The sequence below is a fragment of the Octodon degus genome, unplaced genomic scaffold (assembly GCF_000260255.1).
Source record: "Octodon degus isolate 3935 unplaced genomic scaffold, OctDeg1.0 scaffold00225, whole genome shotgun sequence".
In the NCBI taxonomy this organism is placed as follows: Eukaryota; Metazoa; Chordata; class Mammalia; order Rodentia; family Octodontidae; genus Octodon; species Octodon degus.
The window spans coordinates 1,925,084-1,951,252 of record NW_004524801.1 but is presented as its reverse complement, the minus strand read 5'-3'; the positions used below and the strand labels follow the sequence as shown (position 1 = coordinate 1,951,252).

Sequence of the window (26,169 nt, the reverse complement as noted above, 5' to 3'; positions counted from 1 at the left end):
GTCTCAGTGCCCTTTGGGGGCAGGGCTGGAACAGCATGCCAGGGATTGAACCCTGGCTGCTATGCTCTGCCTAAACTGACACTTTAGTCCACTGAACTATCTGGCCAGCCCAATATAGTTTATCTTAATTCTTCCCCGCCTCATTCCTCTTCCACCTCTTCAACCCTTCTCACCCTCCTTATTTACAAAATCTTTGTTTCCTTCTCCCCCTTACATTCTCTTCTTTAAAAATCCTTTCCTCTCCTTCCCTGTCTCCTCCCCTTCTCTTCCCATGGGAACAAATTCAGTGGAGTACTACTCTGCCATAAAGGACAACTTAAGACTTTTTAGGTACATGGATGCATCTCAAGACCATAATGTTAAGTGAAATAAATCAGGAACGCGTGTTTAAATACCACATTGCTTTTGTGTGTGTGAGAAGCCCAAAGGGTACAGAACAAAAAGGAAGACAGATAGTTGGGAAATAAGAAGAGTCTTCATTTTGACGCAGTTTTGCTAAATCACTAAATTGCTGCCTGGGCTCACATTTCCTGCCTCTACCTTCAGAGCGCTGGGATTACAAGCATGCGCCAGCACGCTGGGCTATGAATGTGATTTTTAAACAAAAGTACCAGGATGTTTACCTCTGAATAAATTTGTGTCAGAGTAGCCTTAGGAGTAGGTGCTATCCTTTGATGATTTTGTTATTACTCAAAAACTTCCTGGAATGGACTTGTAACCACAGAAGATTGTATTGAGCGTCTGTCGTGGTACATTCTGTAGCCTTTCTCTGGGTGGACTTTCTTCTTGAAATAGTTTAGGTATACCCAGAAGCAAATTAGCTGAATGGAATGTGTGATTAAGCTGATGGATGTCATGTAGGTGTCAGAAATGAAGTATGATCTCATAGCAGAGCAAAATTGTGTGTTGAATTTGCAATTTACAGACTTGTCCTCAAAGGCAATTTCAAGAGGACACCTGAGTATATTTGATCAGTACATAAATGTTAGGAAAATATGTCGCGATGGTGGACAGGACTATTAGTTCGAAGGTCACCTTCATTTGGATGTTTAAGTTCAGCAAGGGAGTTTCTTTACTGGCTTAGGAAAGAACACTACAAAAGTCTGAATGTTGGTGAACATTCAGGATACAACAATGCCCCACTTGCCACAAACCCTCTTAGCAAAAGCAGTAACTGTAGTTCCATTTGTAAATCATTCTATAATCACTGAACAAGAAACCGTGCCGTGTGCATACATACACATTATTTCATTGCTGTCTCCCAAGATCACGTAGCCAGGAATCAGAACTTGAACTCAGAACATCTGTCTCCGAAGTTCAGGCTTTCATCACATTGTTATTCCCACATACGTGAAAAATTATTTGATGTCATTGATAGGTCTCCTCCTCCTCCTTCTTTTTCTTTTACAGGGATTGAACTCAGGACCTTGAGCTCCCCAGGCAGGCACTTATGCTACTGAGCTATCTCCCTGGCTTCTTTGTTGTCAGTGAGATGGAGTCTAATCTGTAGTTCTAATACAGTATTGAACTCACTAAGTAGCCCAGGTTGGGCTCAAACTTGCACTCCTCCTGCCTCAGCTCTGGGAATGCTGGGATAACAGGCGTGAGCCACAGTGCCCCGCCCAGCAAGGGAAACATCTTGAACTTGACCTCTCCTGGGACTTGGGGACTCAGATGTTAGCAGAGTTGGAAGCATGCACCAGTGGGGATTTAGCAGATCAGCACTCATCAGAGTAGCCACCTGCTGTGAGTAGGCAATGCTCTGGGGTAATCTGTGAGCTCCAGGTTAGGAGAGATCCCTCAAGGCAAGGAGAAGCCCAGCTGAGTCCTGGGAACATTCCTGTCTCCCTGTTTTTTTTTTTTTTTTGTGGAACCAGGGATTGAACTCAGGCCCTTGTACTTGCCAGGGAAGCGCTTATTCCACTGAGCCATCTTCCCGGCCCTCTTCCTGTTCTTGATGTCCAATTCTCCTCATTTCTGCCAGTATAGAGAGGGAAGGGGTAAGAAGAAAGGGAGGAGGGAAGGAGGAGAGGGAAGGAGGGAGTGAAAAAAGAAAAAAGGGAGAGATGAAGGGTGAAGGGAGGGAAGGAGAGAGGGATGGGCTGGGGGACAGGAAAAAAGGACCAGGAAGGGAGGGCGGGAGGGAGCAGACCTCCCTAATGGGCAGTTTCACTGTCCACCCACCTGGGCCTGCCAGTCCTCATGGGATGCTCAGACATCCCTAGTCCTGGCAGAGACAGTTCTTACCCTCGGAACAAAATGCTCTCCAAGAGCAGTGAGGAAAGGAGCCACATTTCCCTGGCTGCCTCCTTCCAAAGAACAGGACAGAAGCCAGCGAGAAAGGCAGATGAGTAACCAAAGACACCAATTATCTTCTCAGCCTGAGGACATTTAAATCCCACTGATCTGAAGATGCTGTCAAATGCGAGATGTCTGTCATTTCCTGCTGGGAACCTGGGGAGGTGGCAAGGGCTCTCCTGCCAGGTGGGGCAGGGCTCTCAACTGCCAAGGATTCCAAGCTGTTTTCTGAGTCCCTGGGAGAATTTTATCCATGTTAATGACCTTAAATCCTGCCTTCCCTCCCCACCCCCTTCAGCACTGGGATTGAATCCAGGGCCTTTGCATGAAGCTATATGCCTGATGTTTCTTTTTTTAAATGTTGAGACAGTGTTGCTACAATATTTAGGCTGGGCTCAAACTAATGATCCTCCTGCCTCAGCCTCCCAGAGTGCTAAGATTATAGGCCTGCACCAACACACCTGGCCCTGCATTAATTTTACAAAGACTAGAAGAACATTAGCATCTGCAGAAACCTAAAATACGGGGGGGGGGGTAAAAAGAATTAAGATGGTTAAGTATGTGTGCCAACTCCCCCCAGGAAGATAAGCATGGTGTACTATAATGTGTACTAATAAATAAAATGCTAAAAGAAGAAATCTAGGGCTGGGGAGATAGCTCAATAGAATAAGCACTTGCCTGGCAAGCAAGCGCAGGGTCCTGAGTTCAATCCCTAGTACCACAAAAGAAGAAGAAAAGAAGAAAAGAATAAAAGAAGAAGAAAGAAGAAGGAGGAGGAGGAGGAGGAAGAGGAGGAGGAGGAGAAGGAGAAGGAAGAAGAAATTTAATATATACTTACAGATAAGGTCCCATGTCAGTTTTTCAGAAAGTACACACACTCTTTTTTTTTTTTTTTTTTTTTTTTTTTGTACCAGGAATTGAACTCAGGACCTTGAGCTTGTGAGGCAGGCACTGGTGCCACTGAGCAACATCCCTGGCCCCAGCATGTGCACGCTAGAAAGTTATGAAACAAATCATGATTCTGGGCACGTGGAAAAATTTACAATGAGCAGGCAAGAAATGCTGAGAGAGTTAGGGGGGCTTTTCATAAAGTTCATGAGCATGGGACACGCCATAGGACCACATTTCCCACTTCCCAGAGGTCCCCCTTAATGGCTTAGTCTCTTAGCTTAGACAGAAGGGAGAGAAGAGGCAGCTCACACCTGGGGCTTGTGGTCTTCACTTTCCTGGCATGAACATGCCAAGTGTCCAGCATAAGCATCGGGTGCTCAGAGTTCCTTTGGGAAGTACAGCTTTTATCATATCCTGGTTTTTGGTGGAGTTTTTTGTTTGTTTGTTTGTTTTTGTTCTTTGAGGCAGGGTCTTGCTATATACTTCAGGCTGGCTTCAAACTAGTAGTGGTCCTCCAGCCGCAGCCGCTTGTGTAGGATTATGGGTGCGCACCCCCACGCCAGGCTCAGTTTGGGCGTCACATCCTAAGGTCACCCAAATGTTCTGAGCTAGAACACCTGCAGGTTTTCATGAAGCGCTTCATCCCTGATATGGCCGGAGATAACAAGCAAGAACCTGTCTAAAGTTCCTGACCAGACACCCGGAGAAGGGCAGTCCCCAGGAGGCTGAGTGAGTTTCCAGGTTTCCCTTGGCCTCAAGCTACAAAAAGAGGAGAGGAAACAGGCTTCACAGCTGCTCTCCTGGGGGGCCGCAGATCTGCAGGCTCGGCACACACTCGCCGCACTCCCTCCGTGGACAACGTGGGCCCCAGCCTGCACCTGTGCCCTAGAAACAGCCTCTCCCTTCCTCCCCGGACTTCCCAGGGCTGTGCTTACCTTCTGCCTGGGGCCCATCACAGAGGGAAGGCCAGGAGGAAGGACCTTGCCTGGGGCCCCGGCGCAGCAGGCCCTGGGGCTCCTCCCAGCCCTCCTGCGGGCCCAGTCCACACCGAGCCAACACAGCCATCGCCCTTGCTCCCACAGACGCCATTGTGATTGCCTTCTGGGTGAGCCTGGCTGCTTTTGTGATTCTCCTGTTCCTCATTCTGCTCTGCATGTCCTGGTCAGGCTCCTGGCAGATGAGGTAAGTAGGAAGAGGGTCGGGAGCTCAGGCAATCAAGGGCAGGTAGTAGCACAGAGCAGCCACGCCATGGGATGGTATTCAGCCACGAAAAAGGAAGAAAGAAGTGACTCATGCTAGGACAGGCACGCAGTCATGCGTCACTGCTGCACATCTGATGTTGGCTCCCTACCATCCTATCTCCTAGCCACTTGTCTGTGAGTATGCACGATGACACTTGTGCAGGAGAGGCTCACCTAGTGACCCACCTCAGGACACTTCCCTGTTGCCAAACAGCACCTAACAGCTTCAGCAATGGCGCCCTGAGAAGCCAGGCACAGATGTCCATACCGGATGACCCCAGCGATGGGAAGTGCCTGCAGACAGGAAGCAGGACTATGGCCATTTAGGGCTGCGGGGAGGAGAAGGGAAGGGCTTGCTAGTGGGTGTCTTTGGGGGATGATAAAGGGTTCTAGACTGGGTGTGGTGGTACATGATAACACCTGCACTCTGGGAGGCTGAGGCAGGAGGACTTAAGATTGAGCCTACTAAGTTAGAGACCTAGAAAAACCCTTTCTCAAAGAATACACATTTAAAAAGTTCTGGGGCCACAGCACCTGGTGGAGTGGTGGCCAGCCTGATACCAGGCAGCTCCAGGCAGAAGTTAGGGAGGATGGATTTCTTAGCTCAGACACCAGTAAGCTTAGGGTACACATGTGAGAGACACATGTGGTGACACATGGCAGGATGGAAGACCAGGCCCAGCAGTCCTGAGCAGGACAGATCCCGAGGGAAAGGCCTGAGGCCCGGCTCCTGAGCTGCCTTTGACCCTTCCAAACAGCCACTGCATCCAGGGTGTGGGCATGTGTGTGTGCACATGTATTTGTAGGGGAGGTGACAGGAAGGCGCTCTGACACCACTTCCCCCTGCGTCATCCACAGGAACGGCCCGCAGCACCCAGAGTGCCGGCGGAGTCCTTGCCTCAGCCTTCCGTTCTGCCTCCGGAGGGCCTCGGAGGGGACTGCAGAAGGGATTGCAGAGGGTCCATCGGGTGGCACAGACGCAGACCAGTGGCTCTAGTAGGTACCCTCTGCCTCAAAGCCCCAGCTCTCCTCTGGGACAGCCCCAGGTGAGCAAGCATGATGCCCAAGTGCTGGAGACTGCCCTGGAGGACTGATGCTGAACACCAGCCACGGCCGTGGGAACCAGTGACAGCAAGCAGTGTAGATGCATGTCACCGATGGCCCCATGTCAGAGGACAGTACAAGGACGTGCGAGCATCACTCACATGGGCCAAAGGCTTACAGAGGGACAGCTTCCTGGCCTTCCTATGTAGCTTACTCAGCCTGCTCGCCGCTTCTGCCTGCCTTGGGATGAGTAGGAAAATAAAGTGTCTGCCTATGTGAAATAAAATAGAAGTGTGCTCCCTAATACTCGCTCTGGTAGTTTCTCCTGGAGGAGTGTCCAGGGATCTGCTGCACCTTCAGGACGCTGGCAAAGTGTGCAGGTCCTCTGCTGATTCCTGAGGCTCATGGACAGGCGTTGTCTGCACCGTAGTCCAGGGACTGAAATCACAGCTCTTCCAGCACGTAGCCTTCAGAGCTCTTGGGGACACAGACACTCCCGTGGTGGCAGTGCAGCTGGGCCGGCCAGGTGACACCTGCACCTGGGAATGGGTCGGCCTCGGGTGCTGTGGTAGGCAGGAAAAATGCTTGGGGCTGGCAGGCTGCGACTCGCTCAGGGTGCCACTTTATGTGATAGGAGATCACATAAAGCCCTGAAGGGTCTCATTCTCTGCTAAGCAAGGGCCCTGGGCTGGAAAGGGGGACAGCTTCACATGGACCCAGTTCCCACCCCCGTCCCCCACACAGTGGCAGAGTATTTGCATACAACCAACACACCTTCTGGCAGACTTCACATCATCTTCAGATTCTTAGAATAACCCCAAATACAGGGTAAATGTCAGGCAAGTAACCATCATGCTGTGCTGTAGAGGGAATAACAAGGATGTCCATGCCAGCCAGGGTTTGTTTGGTTTTTAAATCTTTTACTTATTTATCGGGTACAAGGTCTCCCTATGCAGCTCGGACTCATAGTGATCCTCCTGTCTTAGCCTCCCCAGCGCTGGGACTACAGGCGTGCACCACCAAGCCGTTTTAGGACAGCCAGGCTTCCAGGGCCAACGCAGCATGCGGTAAAGGAAACAAAGCCTCTGCACTTGCCAGGCCTCGGCACAGCTCAGGCCACTCCCCCCCGTAAGAGACTTGGAGATCCTCCCTCTTAAAACAAGTGCTATGTGCAGCAGAGGCGCTTAGATGGCCGAGCCATCTCCCCAGCCCCAGCCATGTTTTTCTTTCTGAATATTTTGAATCTGGAAGGGGATCTAGGCTCTGGAGTAGTGACTGTATTTAAAATGGAGTGCTTTGCATGTTACATCATGGAGAGGTCTGTGTAGATCTGTTCTGCACAGGGCAAGAGCTCCTGCCACCTGGGGATGGATGGTTCCACAGGGGGGGCAGGCAGGGCTCAGCACACGGGCAGTGGGCTTGGAAGACAGGGACAGCCGGACTGGTGGGCTCGAGATGCAGAAGAGGGGCAACTTGCTAAAACTGTCCTCAACTCTGAGGTCCTGTTGCTGCCTAGGGCCGCATCTTTGCATCTTTTCACTTTTTGCTTCTCACCTTAGCTGTGGAAATCTGCTCCAGGACAACTTTCTTCAGAGGGAAAAGGAAGTGACAAGCTGAGGAGGTGGCTCCAGGGCAGTAGGAGGACAGCTGTGAGCAGGACAGTCCTTCCCCAAGGCTTGTGACAGGAGAGCAGGTGTCCCCCGTGTGCTGAGTGTGAAGCTGCCTCGGCCCAGCAGGGACGTCAAATGCCACCCAGTCCCTGGACCTACGAATCTAGGAGACGCTGAGGCCTGGAGCTCGTGAGGGGCATGGCAACTCTCCCTGTCCATGGTTCCTTTCCTTCTGCCAGTGGCCCAGGCCAGAAACAGGCCCCAGCCCTGGCCCTGCCAGCCAAGACCCTCTGCACATGCTACTTGGAGAGGCCTGCAAACAAGGAAATCCCAACATACAACAGAAAGGCAAAAAGAAAGATAAAAGTGGGCTGGGTGTAGTGGCACATGCCTGTATTCCCAGCACTCAGGAGGCTGAGGCAGGAATAGTTCAGGCCAGCCTGAGCTACAGGGTCAGACTCTGTCTTAAAACAAACAAATAATAAGGAAAGGAACTGCAAAGAGAAGAGAAAGAAAAAGTGGTCTTTGCTGTAACAGTCCTTAGATGAGTCCAACTTGAAATTTTTTTTTTTTTCCAGTACTGGGGATTGAACTCAGGACCCTGCGCTTGCCAGGCAAATGCTTATTCTATTGAACTATCTCCCCAGCTCTTCCAACTTGAATTTAAACAGAATTTCAACTTAGAATGTCAAAGTAGTGTCATGGAGGAAGGGTTTGGAGATAAATGACCCTTTTAATTTTTTTTTTTAAATTTTTTATTTTTTTAACGTGTGTGTGTGTGTGTGTGTGTGTGTGTGTGTGGCCAGCTCAGCCCACCAGGGGGTGGGGCTGGCTGGCATGTGGTGCTGGGGGATTGAACCGTGGTCCCTGCGCTTTGCCAAGCTTTTTCCAAGTAGGTGCTTTAGACCACTGAGCCATCTCACCAGCCCCTTAATTTCTTAAAATAATTTATTTATTTACTTATTTTTTTCAAGGTCCCAGTTTGAGTTTAATAGGCACTACAAAAGGTCACAGAGTGGCCTTGGCCTTGTCACAACTGGCTGGGCCGAGCCTCAGCACAGCTCAGGCCACTTCCCCCATAAGAGCCTTGGAGATCCTCCCTCTTAAAACAAGTGCTGTGTGCAGCAGAGGAGTACACACAAAGAAGTGTCACTCTGGGCTCCGTTAACATCTTAGGTAATTTAAGATAAATGATTCTGCGTATGTTACACCAGACAAGGTAAATAGCCACCCCCAAGCACCTGAGTCACCCCAAGGACACAGGGTATGCAGAAGGGCCTCAAAGAACCAGGTCAGGGGTTTCCAAGAAATCCATGAAATTTCAGACTTTTTGTCAGCTACAATAGCCATGAATACATGAACCTCAAAAGTCAGTTTCTGACCTATAAAATATAGGTCTCTGGAATAACAGCAGCCCTAAGATCAATGAAAGCAAAATACAAAACCTTACAAAAATAGACATTTATTATTGAGAGATTATAAAATTCAAAATCCCCTTTGGGACACAATTATAAAAAATACAGGCTGCTTTCCCAAGGTAGAGATCAAACCACTTTATAGTTTAAGGATTTAGTGTGACACCCTTTGATTTAATAAAATATACAACATTGGTGCAACACTGGCAGGCACTCATTCATTCAGTCATACAAAATTTTGTTCCAACTTCCTACAGAGGAAAAACTTTAAATGCATCTCTTTGTATTCACCACGAGCTCTGACAGTCTTTGCTGATGTTCTAGTCTGACACTCACTGATTAGCTGCACGCAGCACTGGACCTGACGTTTGCAAGCACGGACTGCAGGAGGTGCGCAGCCTGGCACCGTGCCGGCCCCACAGCCCTTCTCACTTGCAGGCGTCCACTTGCACACCATTATTTACTGGTTAAATAAAAGTTCTGTGGCTCTTCTGGTTGGGAAACAGAGCCAACATCCAGAACCTGTCATCTCATGCCTTCCCTGGAAACAAGACTCCACCAAACAGGAGCGGTTAGCAGGAGAAAGCATCTGAGGCCGAGGCAGCGATGTCCCTGCAGAGCACAACAATGGCCTCCTCTTCCCCATCCGGCGTGTCCTCGGCAGCCTTGCAGACCATTTGGATGTGCGCTAGGAGTGTGTCTGGCTGCTGGGCCCCCAGCCAGATGTCCTTAATGTACAGAGACACCAGGAATGCTGCGGAGGCTAGAAAGAGCACACGAAGGCCGTCAGATAGCATCCGCCCGGCAGCCTTCCTAAGCCTCTCTGTTCTGCACCACAGCCTGCCAACTCCAGCGGGGCACATGCCTAAAACTGGACTGCCTCAGCTTAAGGTCATGTTCATTCTAAAATGCACCTTTATGGACTTACGGGTGTGGATCTTACAAGAAGTCATGACAAGGCTATCGTTGCCAGGGTCTGAGTGCCTTGTCAGGGTGGCACTGAAGGCTGAGCTGCCCTTCTGGGATCCTCCCATGGTACAGGAGCTCTGTGCTCCTCGGTGAAGGGACTGCCACCCCGAAGGAGGCAGCCGGCAGAGCCTGCGCCAGGCACTGCCCTGCTCACCTGTGCAGTCAGACCCGAGGGCGCCCGCACAACGCCAACCATGCACCTGCACCAACCGTGCAGGTGTCTGTGCTCAGCACACCCTTGTGCACGTCCCACACCTGGCTAGGGAATGTTCCAAACCCTCCGCGCTGTAGGGTGGGAGTGTCTCTAGGAGGGACATGGGCTGAGAGGATACCTTTCTCACAGGAGACCAAGTTTTCACCTGAAAGCTACGGCAAAGATTCTCCTTTTGCTTTGTTTCAAATGGCACAATCATGTGAGGGGTCACCTAAATACTTGAGGGGTCACCTGAGTATTTCAGGAACCAAGCTGAGGAGGGGGCTGGCAGAGGCCTGGCTTGCTGCAGAAACAGAACCTGCCCCTAGCCCTGGGCCCTTCCCATACCTCCCCAGCCTGCAGCCAGAGAACCACCAGCATTACCTCTCATGGTGCCATTTTCCTCTTGCACACAGGATGCACACAGGGCCTCCACTGCCAGGTGGAAGGGGCTCCCCCCATGGCCTTGGGCCCCCAGCAGCTGCAGCATGACCATGTTGAACAGAATGGCCACATCCTGCATGGGCCCCTCCAGCCCCTCTGCACCACAAAGGCGGCTATACAGCTGAAACAGGCTCCTCCTCACTGCTCCGTCACCAACAAGGTCGGCCACCACCACTGGGTGTGGCAAAATATGGCTCTTGAGCCAGCCCAGGAGTCCTGCTGCTTCTGCTCTGCTGAGCGGGCTCTCGGCCACAGAGCACAGCACCCAGCTGGCCACCAGGGAGGTGGCAGCATGCACAGGGCCTGTGGCCTTGCTATCCTGAGTGGCCTGGTCCTGGGAGGGTTTAGAACCAGGGACCACTGGTGCCCAGTGGGTCAGGATGGACCTCAGCAGGGCCTTGCACATCCTGGATGCCGCCAGTTCAGGCTGGACTGCCTCTTCAGCCTCCCCAGGCCTCCTCTTCCGGCCACGTGGGCCCCTGGCTCGGGCTGGCACAACAGGCCTGGTCTTATCCTTGAGCATTTCTATTAACACAGAGGAAGGGGTGGTGAGGCTGCTGTCCTCCTGCCCATACAGACCCTGCTTAGAAGAGGCAGAGGCAGCTCCTAGGTCCAGAGCCTTGGTCCCTGCTCCTGCTGATAGGACCGGATGCACATGACACGGACACAAAGTCCACCATCACTGGGTACTACAGTCACCTCATAGTACAGAAGGAAAACAAGGTATGGTGTGCACCTGAGGTCCTGGTTGCTCAAAAGGCAGAGGCAGGGGGACTGCTTAAGCCCAGCAGCTCAAGAGCAGCCCGGGCAACGAAAAGGGAACAGAAGGGAGGGGAGGAAAGGAGAAGAATCAGAAACCTATAGGCGGCAGTGCCAGAGCTTGAGTCCAGGAGGTCTAGCTCCTGTCTGTTCTTTTGACTCTATAGTAGGGGACAAAGCTGGCAACTGAAAGGCTCCACTGCCTGTCTGGGGCTCGAAGCCCTGAGGCTTTGGGGCTGGGACAGGGACAGTGGCTGCCTGGGGCACTCACTCATCAGGTCCCTGACTTGGCACTTCTCCACAGTTGCTCTCAGCTTCGCCTGGAGCATCATGTCTCTTTCGATGAGGCTCCACTTGTGCAAGAGGAGCAGGACATCTTTTGTGGAGAGCATCGTCTCGTTCACAGTGAATCGGCCCATGTCCTTGAAGGCTTGCAGGACGCTGGCCCGGTACCTCAGCACAGAGTCCAGAGTCTCAAAGAAGCTGCTTAGCTGGGCAGACGCCAAGGTGGGCCTATTTGGAAGTCAGTGTTATAGACTGAGCAATAGCTGCCCCTGCCCCGGCAGTCCTGTGACATTATGCACACAGGCCACCCAGGCACCACTTTTGCTTTTCAACAAGGCACCTGGTACAGCCATGGTACACAGACACAGAAAAAGTGAGCTGTCTTGGGGAAGGAGAGGGGGAGACCTGGAGTCTGGCTTGCCCCCTGGAGCTCAGCAGAAAGCATGCAGGGCAGGGGCAGGGGACGCACAGAACTGCACCCTGGGACCACCGCCCCTCTCCAGTTCAGAAACAGACACTGGAGTGCACAGGCTGAGCACCGTCCCTCGGCCAGAGCCTTCTCACTGATGGGTGCTGGGAGGAAGCGGGTATCTCGGAACCCCCCATGAAACTTAAAACTCAGCTGCCCCACAAAATGTGAGAAGAACAGTCAGTTCTCAGATCTAGCAACCCCAACACCAGAAGCATGACTGTCTACAGCAACTTAATTTGATCCCCTGGTCTGTCAGCAAGCGTCAGTTCATAAGGGTGTGCATGAAGTGCAGGTCCAAGGTGAACTTAGCTCTCTGGACTCAACCAAGAATCTGAGTCCAAGGGATCAGATGAAAACACAGAAACAGGCTGGAAAGTCCAGAGAGAGGCAGTGAGGACTGCTGGGGAACACCGTGGCGCAGTGAAAATCATATGCAGGGTGCTCTTTGGTGAGACTTCACTGGACTCATCTGAATCAAGGCAGATGCTCTGCCGGCTAACAAGGACCCCCCTGCGGTGCACTTTAAGTGTGTTCAGTTCTTAGGGCCTAGATGAGAGGCCTTCCAAAGGTGAAATGAAGAGGAAAGAGTGTAAGACGTCCTAACACCCCCCACAGCTGCTCTGGCTCCAGCTGCACTCGTGCCAGGCCTGCAGAGTCATGACTGAGACCTGGTGTGTCCCGGTGTATTATATATTATGTATTACTATTTACAGTAAGCAGCACTGGCCACAGCACCTCCAACAGGCAAAGCAGGGCTGCCAACAGGGCAGGCTCACCTCAGGTGCTTCACGAGAGCGAGGAGGACATAAAGGAACTCGTTGACCAGGTGCAGGGCAAGCAGCTTGCGGGGCTCCTGGGAGCCAGGCTGGCGGGGGGGCTGGCTCTCCCCCTCCACGCCTTTGTCCCCTAGGTTAGTCACCCACAGTGTGTGCAGCAAGGAGATCACATTAGCCAGCAGCTGGGTCTCCAGAAACCTGAAAGCAAACACAACAGTCTGTACTCTGCCAGGAAACCAGTCTCAGGGTTCAGTGGGGACACAGTGCTGGCGACAGGACCAAGTGGTGGTTCAGCAGTCCCAATAGTCCCATCACTCATGACCCCCAAAGGCACATCCTCTAAGTGAAAGTGGCACAGCTTCAACACAGGAGGAGGCACTCTATGAGCCACAGCACTACCCCGAGACCCCCAGAAGCTCCGGTGTCACTGTGGGACACTTGACGTGTATCAAGTCTTTTTTGGGGGGCAGAACTAGGGATTGAACTCAGGCCCTTCTACTGAGCTATCTCTTCGGCCCACTGTGGGACACTTGAGAGAGCTGTCCTGGCTATGATTCTAAAACATAAGGTTATTAGGGGGAACAGATAACCAGGCATTTATGCAATTTAAAAACCTCAAGTAGTCTTTTTTTTTTTTTTTTCCAAACCAAATTGGTAGGACAGTCTCAGTAATTAACACATTGCATACATTCTTCCTAGTGGTTAATTGCTGTACAAGATGCAGACATTATATCCTATTTACAAACACTATTAGAACAAATCCCTCTATTCATTAAGAGAATATAACTATATATCTATCCTAACCACTTTGAATACACAGATACCAAATGGACTTTTATCTGTATCCCCTTTTTTTGTTAAGTTCCATCATTTAAATATTATAGGTGTGTAAACTCAGCAAAATATTCTCAAAGAGTTCAGAGGTCCATAATAGTTCTGGGTCTTCTGTTTCAATGGCAATGTCAGAAATTGTTGACCTGAGTCCCCTACAGCTCAACAGAACAGCATGGCTTTACTTTTTATACTTTTTTTTTTTGCATTACCAGGGATTGAACTCAGGCCCTTGCGCTTGCCAGGGAAGAGCTTATTCCACTGAGCCATCTCCCTGGCCCCTATACTTCGTTTTTATACTTTTCTGCTGGATGGTTAAGACCAAGGTAAAGCAGGACCTACGCAACAAGAGTTGCAGCTTTGGGGTCTGATAAGGTCAGTGAGCTCAAATAGTCTTGATGTCATGTCTAAAGACACATAAGATGTAAATGGGATTTTCTTTTATAGGAAGTTTAGGAAATACTCTAAAAATGTACAAGAGGGCATCAGAAGACTTATCATTTTGGATTGAACTCAGGCCCTTCCGCTTGCCTGGAAAGCACTTATTCCACTGAGCCATCTCCCCGGGCCCATGAAGAAGCCATGTCTTGTTACAGCTACAGCACAGATTTGTCTCCTGGACCCAATGGTGGCAGTGAACTGCTGAGCACTGTCACGCTGGGAACTCTGGCCCTGTATGACAGGACGCCATGACACTGCACCTCTGGGGAGGACAGCAAACTACAGGTATAAAGCCTGGTGAGCCTCTGCCACTATAAATGGCAGCTGATGTGTACTGATCCAAGGCCTAGGAAATAATGAGAAGGAAGACATCAATGGGGAGAAAGACATCTGGACATCACCCAGAGCTGGACACCAGGCCCTCCGGGGCATCAGAGGGCACTGTGTTTCAGAGCGTACTGCCATGGACACCAAAGCGGGTAGCAGGCATCCCATCTCTGTCCACCTTCTTCCCATATGACACATGTCTCTGCTGCAAAAGATACTGACCTGCTCTCCAGGATGTGCAGAATCCACGTCAGAAGACTGTAGTCTCGCAGGATTTCGTAGGCAGATCTTGCAACCCGGGCTATGTTCTGTAGGATTTCCAGAATCCAATTCTGAAAATCGAAAACAAAGATATTCCTTGATGGTGCAACTGAACTTACTAGGTCAGAGGAACCATTTCATGATTCTGCGGTTACAGGTAAATGCTACAAATGAACACTGCTTTGCTCAGTCTGCCGTGGTGGAGGGTGTAGAGGAAAACACCCTTCCCCACCAGTCACAGCCAGAAAGGTCTTCCTCAGCAATCGAGGGCCTGGGGACCTCTGCTTCTACTAGCCGACCACCAGGACCCAATCCAGAAGCAAGGATGCGTTACAGAGACCACACACTCAGAACGCAGGCCCACATCTAGCCCAGTGCGAGATGCCGGCAGCCCATGCTGTCCACGTCACCACCTGGAAAAGGGGTCATAATAATGGGACTCCTTGAACTGTTGATTGGATGCTTCGGAATGCTTTGATGCCATGAAAGAAAAGCTACCATGTTTAAACCCCATGGATGCAAATGCATTCCTGACCCAATGCTATGCTTCTATATTTTAAATAATTTCAGAATGAAAACCGACTGGGGTAAGAATCAACCAAAATAAGAGAGCTTCTTTCTATTTATTTTTTGGGGAAGGCAGCTTGAGACAATCCAGTTATGTAGTTCAGGCTGGTCTGGAACTCACAGTGATCCTCCTACTTCTGCTCCCTGAGTGCTGGGATTATGGGTATGTACCACTGCCCCAAACCTTATTTATTTTTTCCAAAGGCTTGCGACAGTCAAGAAACACATCAGCTCTTGATTCTAGGGCAGAGGTCCCCAACCTTTTTGGCACCAGAGACTGGTTTCATAGAAAACAATTTTTCCACAGAAGGGAGGGTGATGGTTTTGGGATTAGATTTTCATATGGAAAGAACAACTCAGATTCCACATATGTGCAGTTCACAGCAGGGTTCACATTCCTGTGAGACACTAAAGCTTCTGCTAACCTCACAGGAGGTGGGGCCGAGGCAGAAATGTGAGCTCTGGGGAGCAAACAGATACAGGTGATGCGTCACTCGCCTGCTGAGGGGCCTGGTTCCTGAGAGGCCAGGGCCACTTACTGCTGTGGTTGGGAGGTTGGGGACACCTGCTCTATGGAACAGAGTCGACAGACAAATTCCTGACTAGTTAGGGAAGCAGAAGCTGCACTCCCACATGTTCTGAGTTCTGATGCCACTGCACGGCATTACCTGCATCACGTCTGCAGGGTAAGTGCTCTGAGTCCCTGGCCACCTCCACGGGCTCATGATGACTGATTAGTCCGCTCCTTGTGGGAGCAGAATGAAGGGGCCTTCCTATCTGCCAAAGGCACAGTTATGAGGACCACAGGAAAAGCATTTCACCAGGGACAAATGGTACTCAAGAGTACTAACACCATCTCCACAAATGAGTCAACCTGTACCACACAAGCAATGGGATAGGCACTAATGGATCTCATTTTTCCCAATTCAAAGCCAGGTTGAGGGAGTCACAGCCAGCCCAGGCGCATGGCAGACTTGTAGGACCCACTCACCTGTGTCACTTCGTCACACAGCGGGCTGCTGAAGAAGGACAGGATAATGTGGAAGACGCCCCGCCTGGCGCACAGCTCATAGCACTGCTTGTCGCGAATCCCTTGCCGTAGGAGTCCAAGTACCCACTCCTGCTCAGTCTTGTGCTGCAACCAGAAGGCACTGGTAAGTGCACTGAAGCCCTTTTCTGACAGGCCTCCAAAGGCCACAAGTTTCCAGTGGTGCCAAAGCCTCTGAGTATTAAAAACCCTCGATCTCATCTTTGATTCTATCTACTCAGGTCAGGAATACAGGCCAAGTAGAGTTGAAACAGCAAGCTGATCTAAGCTGGTGCTCTACAGGGGACATTTAATATTTACCCCAGTAATTCACTGAGGGAAGTCACCAGGGCACCCTGGCACGCAGAGCGTTAGCTTTGAGAAGTGATGAAGAAGAATGCACAGATGGGAGGCTGTCTGTGCGCAGCCTGCATGAGCTGCTCTGCCCTCGACCTTCTTGCTCTGCTCTGCTTGTGCAACCATGTCGGCTGTGCAGCACACTGGATGCATCATCAGAGAGGCAACCAAGGCTGAGTAATTCAGGGCAGGAGCCTTTGGGGACCCTGGGGACTCCAGCAGCATACCTCAAAGTCAGAGCTATAGAAGAACTGGTAGAAGCCTGGCACCTTGTCCATGTTCAGGTACTCGTGTGACAGCAGGAACTTGCTGATCTTCCAGTACATGTGCTCCTCTGAGGACACAAGACAGTCACACCAACTGGGTGTTAACAGTTTGTGTCTAGTTGTCCCCCAAAGCCTCACACTGTCAGGGGGTGGACTTCTAGAGTTTGTGATTAACTCATGATCCACTGGGATTATGGGTGTGAGTGCTGCTGGGATTATGGGTGTGAGTGCTACACCCAGCCTGGGGCAGACAGCCTGGATGTAATGTAAGAGAAACAGAGAGACAGACTTCCTCTTTGTTCAAAGCCACTGTTGTTGCCACCCCTCCTCTCTGCTCTTTGCTGCCACCATGAAAGGTTGCTCTCTGCCATGTGCCGCTCTGCCTTGGAGCCAGCTGAGTATGGACTGAAACCTCCAGTAACTGTGAGCTAAATAAACCTTTCCTTCCTTCCTTTTGAGTGTCAGGTATTTGTCCCAGCAACGAGAGAAGAGTAACTGAGACACTGGCTATCAAGAGGACTTTCGGGCCTGGCATAAATCCCTGTGCCTATGCAGCTTTTGATTCCTGGGCCAGGCAGTTAATGAGAGGTAGGATACAACTAGACCTGCACATGGGTCCAATGCTGGACAAGGCTGCAGGAGGACAGCTCAGGGTGGACACCCCACCAGCAGCACTCCCCATGCCCAGCCTCTCGCTGAGAGGAATTGTCCCAGAAAGGGAGGCTGTTACACATGGGGACTTGGCTCTTGAAGGCAGAGGTAGCCAGGTGCCTCCTCCCATTGCAGCTCTGCCTAAAATCACTTGCTCGCAATGCCCACCCAATACAAGGGCAGAGGGGGGCAGTTACTCCCAGATGCCACACACAAATGCCACGGTCTTTGCTGTATCTCTCGTAACAGGCCTTTTTCTTTGGCATCTGCAAATGCTTATTTTCCCCTGTCCCCAAATTTGTAAGGCATGAAAAACCATGTAATAAAAAATTATATGGGAGCAGACGAGAATCAGATTTGAATTCTAAGAACAACAAACTAACCATGGAACCTTGCGCATGAGATTAAACCTGCCTGGAGTGTGTGTGTGTGTGGGGGGGCACTCACTGGGAGGCGAGATGTGACTAAGACAGACTAAAGAACCCCAAGGTCCCACAGCAAGGCTCTGCATAATTGAGCACCTCCTCTTCACACTGCCTTGGCAGAGCTGCCCTGACCCATCAAGGGTGACAAGCTGAAGCCCTGTTCTGACACCCACGGTTCACAGGACACCGACTCCAGGTGCTCTAAGGATGGGCTCCACTAATTGTGCCTTCCAAGCACAGATGAGTGACCCTCACAGCGAGCCCTCACCTGCTCTCCACTACTGATGGGTGCTGTGGTGGCTCCCCTACTCTGTGCAGTGAGTGAGCTGGAGTGTGTCACTGTAGTTACACCTGTGCTGCTGAATTCCACAAGTGGACCTGCTCAGCCTCAGTTTTAAATTTCTTCTCCATGACTACACATTAAGGGTACCTGGTCTCAAAATCTGCAGGGCCGCCTTGGCGATGAAGAGGGCCAGAGTGAAAGGGAGTCTCAGGTTCGGAGTCCGAATGCCGTTCCGGACGACATCCAACAGGTAAAGCAGCTAAAGGAGGGAGGGGAAAAAATGAGTATTTTCAGAATGGCAACCACCTTGCCTAGTGCAGCTGCTCCATAGCTCCGAAGGTGCCTGCTCCTCCTATCCCAGAGACACGAGAGACAGGCTCAGAGTAGAGGACACCGAGCTTGCAGCCACCCCAGGATGATTTTTACATCTTATTTTTGTTTTAGGAGGCAGACTTGTGCCCAATGGCAGACAGAAGCCTGGCAGTGTACCCTGAATCCAATCCACTCTTATTCCTCTAACCCCTCTACATATGCCCACCTTCACTGCTGGGTTTAGGTCAAATGATCAACAGCAGCCCAACCCCTCTGTGTGCCCACAAGAAGTTTGGGAGGGGAAACCACTGCCCCTTCCCAGGGCAGAGGGTCAAAGGCAACCTGGTCAAGGGGAATGGACTCCACCTCCTAGCAGCACTGTCACCTCTCGTTCCTCGACCTCCCCCCACCAGGCCGGGTCACCACAGGGGGCTGCCCCCTTCCTACTCACCTGGGACTGCTCCCGGAAACGAGCCCCCTCCAGGTGTGAGTAGAAGGCTGCCAGAATAGAGTAGGCCGCTGCTCGCATCTGGGGATCGTAGCTGCTGAGGGCCGCAATGGTAAGGCTCAGAGCATTTGAATCCAAGAATTTTCGACAATCCACCACAAATTCTAGCAGAAGTAAAATGCACTGTTAAACACATGGAAAGATTGCATGGCTCTTGGACAACTTGGAGAATGCAATTTCCCTCTGCATCCTACTAACAACAGCAACTTGTGCTGGACCCAAGGAAGCAAGTCTCTTTGGGTGCCCCAACTGCTACTGAGGCTGGACAGAGGCTCCCTGGCAATAATTACGGTTCCTTTACTTTCTATGGCCTTGGGGTTATTTCATTACTTCTCACCAACAGGCAGCAAGCTGGTCAAGCACAGAGGTGACACGGAGGCACACTACTGAGATCTCAGCAGCCACAGCTTGGAGACACAGCTGGGAATCAGTGGAGAAATGGGCGCCCTGCCTCTGCCTTGCCCAGCTGGCTGCCTTGGGAATCCTGCACACGAGCACCACGGAGGAAAACTCAAGACCAACTGCAAGCTGAGGAACATAGCCGGTTCACACCAGGCAGAGATGACTACCCATTTCACAAAAAGATACACCTACATCTACTCTACAACCCTTGCTGACACTACAAACAACGAAAATCTCCCAGAAGAATGGCTCACCAAGCTTGGGCAAAAGCTACAGGGAAAAGAACCTGCTGGCTGGCATCCACTAGCGCTCAAGAAGCCTGAGATGTTCCCAACTGTGCCAAGAGCCGAACAAGACTGGGCAAGAAGGTCAGATACTGGTCTGATACCTTAGGGAGTGAGGAGCCAAACTTCCCACAAGGTTTGTTTGTTCTGTTTTTTTGAGATAGGGTCTTGCTTCACAGTTCAGTCTGGCCTTGAACTGATTATGCAGCTCAGGCTGGCGTCAAACTCATGTCGATCCTTCTGAGTACTGGGATTGCAAGCTTGCGCCACAATGCCTAGAACCACAATTTAAAGTACTTGTTTTCACTCAAAATTTGGAGCAGTTCAACTCCTTTTTCCTCTTTCCTACACCAGCTGAACTGTGAGGATTCTCAGTGGAAGTACTTCAGACAGAAGGAAAATGATACTAAGGAGAAATCTTGATCTGTAAGGTGTGATCAAAATAAACAAGGTGAATGCTTAAATTCTTAAAAATTTAGCACAGTGAAGACACAAGACCATTAACTACTCTTTCACAAGTATCTTTATGAGGTATGATAAATCCAATGAGCGGTACTGCTAAGTGGTAGCCAATGGAAAGCAAGCTTGTGAAAACATTGTGTGAAACACTGTATTCTCATCCACCTTTGGCACAGTGCGATTCTGGGCTCTCCCCCAAAGGAAAAATGACTGCAAAAGGTAAGTGCTTTGAACCAACTGAGGACATCACGGCAGCCAAGACAGTGCAACTAAAGACACTCAAAAAGAGGACCTCAGAGCCACTTCAGAGAGTGGTGAGGGCCACGGGATGAGTGTGTTTGAATCAAGGACAAATATTTTGAGAGACAAATGGCAATGCATTATTTACTGTAATAAAACAAAACAAAACCACAAACCCCACTCACTGTATTTTTTTGAAATCACACCACATACAAAAAGAAGCAGAGAACAAGAAATGCTTGCTCTGTGGTAAATATGAAATATTCAAACCTCTTTAAAAATTTGAAGTAAAAATATCAATATTGTAAGGATTATAGTTCCTGAAGTAAAACGTATGGTAAGAATAGCACAAAAGTCAGGAAGAAAGAGATGGATCTACACTTTGGTAAAGTTCCACCCTATGCACAAAGGAAAATCATCTCACTGGAAGGGAAACTGTGACACATGGAAGATGTGTGCGATAAACCATAAAACGATCACCAAACAAACACGCGCGTGCACACACACACAACTGTAGCTAAAGGACAAAAAGAATACAGAAGATTAAGTGGCGGCTTATCTATAACCACATTAAATATAAATGTTTAATACTCCAATTAAACAGCAGAGATGATAAAGAGGCAGAGATGATTGATTATATTAGATAAAAAGTAGATTTCAAGAATATGTTGTTTACCAGAAGTCCATTTTTAATATCAAAACAGATCAAAAGGGGCCGGGGAGATGGCTCAGTGGAATAAGCGCTTCCCTGGCAAGCTCAAGGGCCTGAGTTCAATCCCCGGTTCCCAAAAAAAAAAAAAGATCAAAAGTGGAAGAATTGAAAAAGAACAATCAACTTATGAACTCAATTTTCTTATAAGCAGTTTTTTTTTTTTGAGGGAAAAGAATGCAAAAGCTTTAAAAGCATCAAACTACTGGTATGATTATACTGTTTTGGAAAAGAGATGTATTTATTTTTGAGACGGGTCTCACTGTACAGTTCAGGCTGGCCTTGAGTTCAGTATGTAGCCTAGCCTGGCATTGAGTTTGCAGGGATCTTCCTGCCTCAGCCTCCAAGCATGTGGCACCACGCCCAGCAAATGTATTTAAGACACACATACTTATCTACATAACAAATGCATATAGGGCCGGGAGATAGCTCAGTAGAATAAGCACTTGCCTGGCAAGCACAAGGTCCTGAGTTCAATCCCTGGTACCACAAAAAAAAAAAAAAAAAAAAAAAAACCTCCTGCAAGCTATAAACAGTAGCACCCCATAACAAATGCATATAAGTGTAATATATTTTAAAGAGAAAACCATCTAACCACTTAGTATTACACTGACTAAATAGAGCCAGTACTCAACTGGCTAGGGTATTTGTAGTAATCAAGGACATTCTAAGACCACTGAATTTTCTATAGTCCATGAGGAAAATTCAACTTCATGTGTTATGTCTGCTACTCTACAGAAGTACTGGCTCTCCAATATTTATGGAAAAGAGCTGCCCTTGGTATGCTGAAAATATAACGGACTATTTCAAAATCATTATAAATGCCATTCTTTCTGTTTTAAGAACCTCATACACAGCAATGCGGTTTCTGGTGACAGACCTTCAGGCTGAAATGGCTTGATCAGGCAACTGGCAAGGCATGGAATCAAAGTGCCTTGGCTGCAGTGGGTTTTCTCCCAGCGCCCAGCGCTCCTGCGGCCCCAGAAGTCATCCTCAAGCCTGTTCTCAGCAGGAAACGGGGGCTGCTAGGCAGGGCTCACTGGAATGAGAAGAGTGCACAGGGCCCGTGCAAGGAGGCTCAGAAAACAAGTGAGCCTTCCTGTCCCGGCTCCTTATGGCCATGTGAACTACAAGCTCGAGGTCACAGCCCTATTCTAGGGAGAAGAATTTGCTGTGGAAAAAGCATTTCTCACTGCCACTGCTAACAGCCAAGGCTGGCCCCATTTCTTGGCCAAGGACTCCAGGCAGGGAAGTGGTAAGAGTAAGAACACAGAAGCCCACTTGAAGCAAAGGGTGGGAAGTGGAGCAGGGAGGTGTGGCATCTCTGAGGACAGCACACACAGAGACTGATGGCCTGCCTACTGGGAGCTGCGGGAAGGGTAGTACTACCTGGGCCAGGGCAGAGCAGAGACTCCCTGGGAGCCTTCTGCTGCACATGGCATGGGGGCACCTCGCGAGGGCAGGGGGATGCTGGCCTCAGAGACAGCACTGGTCATGATGCCATGCAGGAGGAACTCGAGTAAACAACACTGCCCACCCCAGGGGTGGAGGGGCGTCAACCATGTTCTTCTGCTCCCTGAGAAGCTGGACCCTAAACTCAACCCAAGCAACATCACTTGAGCACTTTTCTGTATGTCACCTTTAAATCATTTTAGCGCACTGGCCATACTCTTCTGCTGAAGTGATGGGCTGCTTCTCAGAGAACTGTGTCATTTGTTTGAAGTACCAGGCTTCTGCTTTTAGCTCAGGACAAAAAGCCACAAGTAATACCTAGGAACCCTATTTGTGTGTGTGTGTGTGGGGGGGGGTTTGATACACCTACTGTACTTTCTTCTCCACTTCTATGGTTTTTGAAATGTTCTACTTCAATTGAATTCTTAGTGTCACCAGTGTGCTGAGCTATCAAAACAAAACAAAAACATTTAAAGATAAGGACAGTTGTGCCTTGCATTAAAAAAAAAAAAACAAAAAAAAAACTGTCTTATAGCAGTTTTATAGCTTAAAATAGGCTATGCTGGGAGATCTAAGGTAAGGAGAACAGTGACAATATACTTCCTTAATTTAGGAAATTATTTACCAGTCACTTCTCATCGCAAAAAGCTTCCTAGGTTCTGCCTCTGACCAAGAAGAAAAAGCACAATATGCAAGAGTTTGTGGAAAATATCCTGATTTTACTATTAAATATTTTCCAAGCCATGGCCTCTGTCTTCTAAAAGATCCATTGTGAGACAGAGGAAGAGACTAAATGACTTGTTATAATTCACCCAAGTTACAATGGCCAGGAACCTCATAGTGCATTTTTAGATTATGTAACATTTATTGTTCATGTTTCATGAAAGACAGACTTAGCCAGCACCACAAGGCACAGGGGAATTGGAACTCCTAGCCAAAGATTTGTGGACCTGCCTCAGTTCCCCTGCTGCTCATGGCTACCAGGGCGAGTACAGTGCTGGCCTGTGATTAGCACGCTGACCTGTGTTTAAAAGGCCCTCTGCTCTCCTCCAGATAAAGTCCACCTTCAGCACAGAGCACCCAGGGAGCACGCACCAGCAGCAAGGGCCACTGGGGGCGGGCATCTGCATGGCAAGCCAGCCCTCTTTGATCCTTCTGAAGGGATATAAAGGGCAATGGTAGAAGTTCAGTATATTTGCTCATAGGTAGGGGCACTGCTATAGAAAAAGAAAATGTCAAGTTTAAAGGGGGAAAAGAGGGTAAGCAGTGGCTATAAACTCTGTAGTCCACTACACAGCCTGGGAGGCCCATGCAAAGGAGCCCTTTCCGTGCCATGTGGGCTGTGCCAAGGGCCACAGAGGCCCCACCATGCCCATGACTCCAAGCTCTTGCTCGTAGGTCCAGCTGGACTCAAGAGGCCTACAAAAGCAGGGCGGACTGCAGCGATAACAAGGGACTGGCGATGTGCTTCTCTCCAGAGTGGGGATGCCACGGCCAGAGGGAGGGGAGATGGAGATTTTCACCATGAGCCTTCAGCACCACCTAAGTTGTTAGCAAATGCCAAGACTAGTTAAATTAAACTGTTAGGTCTGCTAAGGGAGGATAAGTAGGCACACTATTACGGTTTTTCCTAAAGTACAACTAAGGATATTTTGGTGGTAGCGGTGGTGGTGGTGTTGAGACAGGACTTGCTATGCAGTTTGGGCTGGCCTTGAGCTCACTTTGTAGTCCAAACTTGTATCGAACTCACAGTGATCCTCCTGCCTCAGCCTCCTGCCGAGGATTATAGGCCTGTGCCACCACGCCAGGCACAACTAAGTGTCTTGAACACTGCATATAAAATAAACCCAAAATGACTGAAAGAGAGAAGGCACACCAGCTCAAGGTCTCAAGACCCTCAAAAGGACAAGAAGGGGAGTTCCGGGACTGTCCTTTGGCCCCCTGCATTCCAGAGTTGGAGCAGAAGATACCATGGACTCAAATACCAGCAGGCACAGCTCCCAGAACCTGCTCTCAATCCAGACTGGAAAGGGCTGGTCTAACACAACAGAAACCCTTCAGATGGCCAAACATCACTGTAGACCCTCTCACCATCCAGTCAAACTGTGGGGAGGAGCCCCCTGGCCCTGTGAGATGACACCATGACTCCACTGCACAGTAATAGCACTACGCTGCTCCCTAGTGGTGTATCAAAAGGAAGAACAGGGGACAGCAAGGACTTTCACCACTACCCAGTTGTCCTGCGTCAGGTACAGCCACCCTGACCCTCCCAGCTAGGAAAGCTCACTATCCGGGGCCTTTTCAAGTGGGGCCTGAACAAACCTGGCCCTCAACCCCACACCTCCCATGGAAACAAGCATGAATGGATAGCTGACTTAAGAGCATTAGACTTTTAGTAAAATCTTTGCTCTGTGCAAGAGCATGAAAAGACAAGCTACAGACAGCATGTGACCATCTGTACCCTTTCAGGAATCAGTACTATATCTAGGATGCACAATAAACCCTCAAAACTTACAATAAAATACACTCTCAGTTGGAAAAGCCCCCGCGCGAGTGCATGTTTCACCAAAAAGGGTCTCTGTGTGTCTTCGAATGTGGAACGATCAACTTGGTCTTGCTGATACACGTACAGCTTGCCCCCCTTTATTTACTTTCCCTACCCAAGATTTCAGTTACCTGCTGCTGCTCCTGTCTGAGAACGTTACCCACAATAGTCCAGAAATAAACAATTCATGGCCAAACGTTACGCAGGGTGCCGTTCTGCGTCCCTGGATGAAACGCTGAGGGGTGTCAGGCCCAGGAAGTGAGTCGCCACCCTCGTCCAGCATTCCCACTCCTCACTTGGTCAATGATGTGTTTATCAGACTGTCTTGGGTTGCAGCACCTCGGGCTGCTTACTCACTATAGGAAGGTCCTAAGGTGTGACACAAGTGGTGCCAGCACGTGGCAAAGGGAAGCCACAAAAAGGTGAAAGCTCTTGACTTACAAGAAAAAAATTGTATGCTGAAAAAATACAGTAAGCTATTATTGTTGCTCTCTCAGTATAACTTATCTAAAGTCCGGACAAAAAGGCAAAGACGTGTGTCTAGGGCTCAGGACTATCTGCTGCTCTGGCACTCACCTGGGGGCTCAGGAAGTGTCCCTCGGGGAAAAGGACTGAGGCACACGCGCACATTTTCTCTGTCACTCACCCAGAGACGTCAGCCCTGGCTACCAGACCAAAAGCATTCTCAAAATATACTGCAACAAGAAAAAGCTGACCTTGGCAGACTCGGACTCGTCCCCCGTACCAAGACTCCTGTTTTCATTTGTTTCTGCCCACTACCCACTAAACATCCACAACATGGTTGTCAGATCTCTAGGAATTAGAAGACCTCAAGAACAGATAGACACCTTCAGGTTTCAAGACTATGAATTGTTTTTTAAAAAAATTACTATACATTCAAATATGAAAACAAAACTGCTGTACATTCAAAACAGGAACTCTTGACTTTACTGACAATCATTGGGACAAAACTGTAAGGAGAGGGGAAAGACCCTGAAGGAACGAGCGTCACAATTCAGGCCCTCCACTGGCTGTCACAGTGCAAGCCTACCCTCTCCTGCCCCGAACCCCCAGCAGCGGATGGACTACAGCAGGGAGGCGGTGCTTACCTGGCCTGGTGAGTTCCCCGAAGAGATGAAGCAGAAAGCAGGGGTCATACAGGCCACTGGGATCCACTCTCAGGCTCTTGTCTTTAAATATCACCTCCTGGGCACCCTGAAATGTCCACAAGCAACCAAAAATGTCCCACTCAACTTCACAAATGCAAAACATGTAAATGTGAATCCACTACTATTGGAGCTCAAATTGTTCTACTTAACAGCATAAAGTGGGGCCAAGGATCTAGCTCAGTGGTGCAGCAGCTGCCTGGCAAGCATAAGGCCCTGAGTCTGATTCCCAGAACCAAAAAAGTATAAAAAGTATGAA

General features: G+C 49.6%; 2 protein-coding genes across 5 annotated transcripts in view; one reads left to right on the top strand and one right to left on the bottom strand.

The window, feature by feature from the left end:
- Mrap (melanocortin 2 receptor accessory protein) overlaps positions 1 to 5,734 on the top strand; it is a 21,812-nt gene extending 16,078 nt beyond the window's left edge. Inside the window, exons 2-3 of the mRNA XM_023705584.1 lie at positions 4,272 to 4,371; positions 5,289 to 5,734. Of these exons, the coding sequence (XP_023561352.1) occupies positions 4,272 to 4,371; positions 5,289 to 5,427 (239 nt within the window). The 3' untranslated portion in view covers positions 5,428 to 5,734. The remainder of the gene's footprint in view (positions 1 to 4,271; positions 4,372 to 5,288) is intronic.
- Positions 1 to 26,169, bottom strand: part of Urb1 (URB1 ribosome biogenesis 1 homolog (S. cerevisiae)) — an 82,305-nt gene that overhangs the window by 7,597 nt on the left and 48,539 nt on the right. For 2 of the 4 annotated variants that reach the window (XM_023705583.1, XM_004645358.2), the window contains 10 exons: positions 25,854 to 25,959; positions 18,597 to 18,757; positions 17,981 to 18,092; positions 16,436 to 16,542; positions 15,816 to 15,959; positions 14,219 to 14,328; positions 12,398 to 12,595; positions 11,136 to 11,377; positions 10,046 to 10,630; positions 8,560 to 9,262 (listed from right to left, as the gene is read on the bottom strand). In XM_023705583.1, coding sequence (XP_023561351.1) covers positions 9,072 to 9,262; positions 10,046 to 10,630; positions 11,136 to 11,377; positions 12,398 to 12,595; positions 14,219 to 14,328; positions 15,816 to 15,959; positions 16,436 to 16,542; positions 17,981 to 18,092; positions 18,597 to 18,757; positions 25,854 to 25,959 — 1,956 coding nt within the window. In that variant the 3' untranslated portion in view covers positions 8,560 to 9,071. Of the gene's footprint in view, positions 1 to 1,911; positions 1,945 to 7,371; positions 7,375 to 8,559; positions 9,263 to 10,045; positions 10,631 to 11,135; positions 11,378 to 12,397; positions 12,596 to 14,218; positions 14,329 to 15,815; positions 15,960 to 16,435; positions 16,543 to 17,980; positions 18,093 to 18,596; positions 18,758 to 25,853; positions 25,960 to 26,169 lie in introns of those variants that run through there. The other 2 variants (XR_002818961.1, XR_002818960.1) reach the window with 2 other exon arrangements.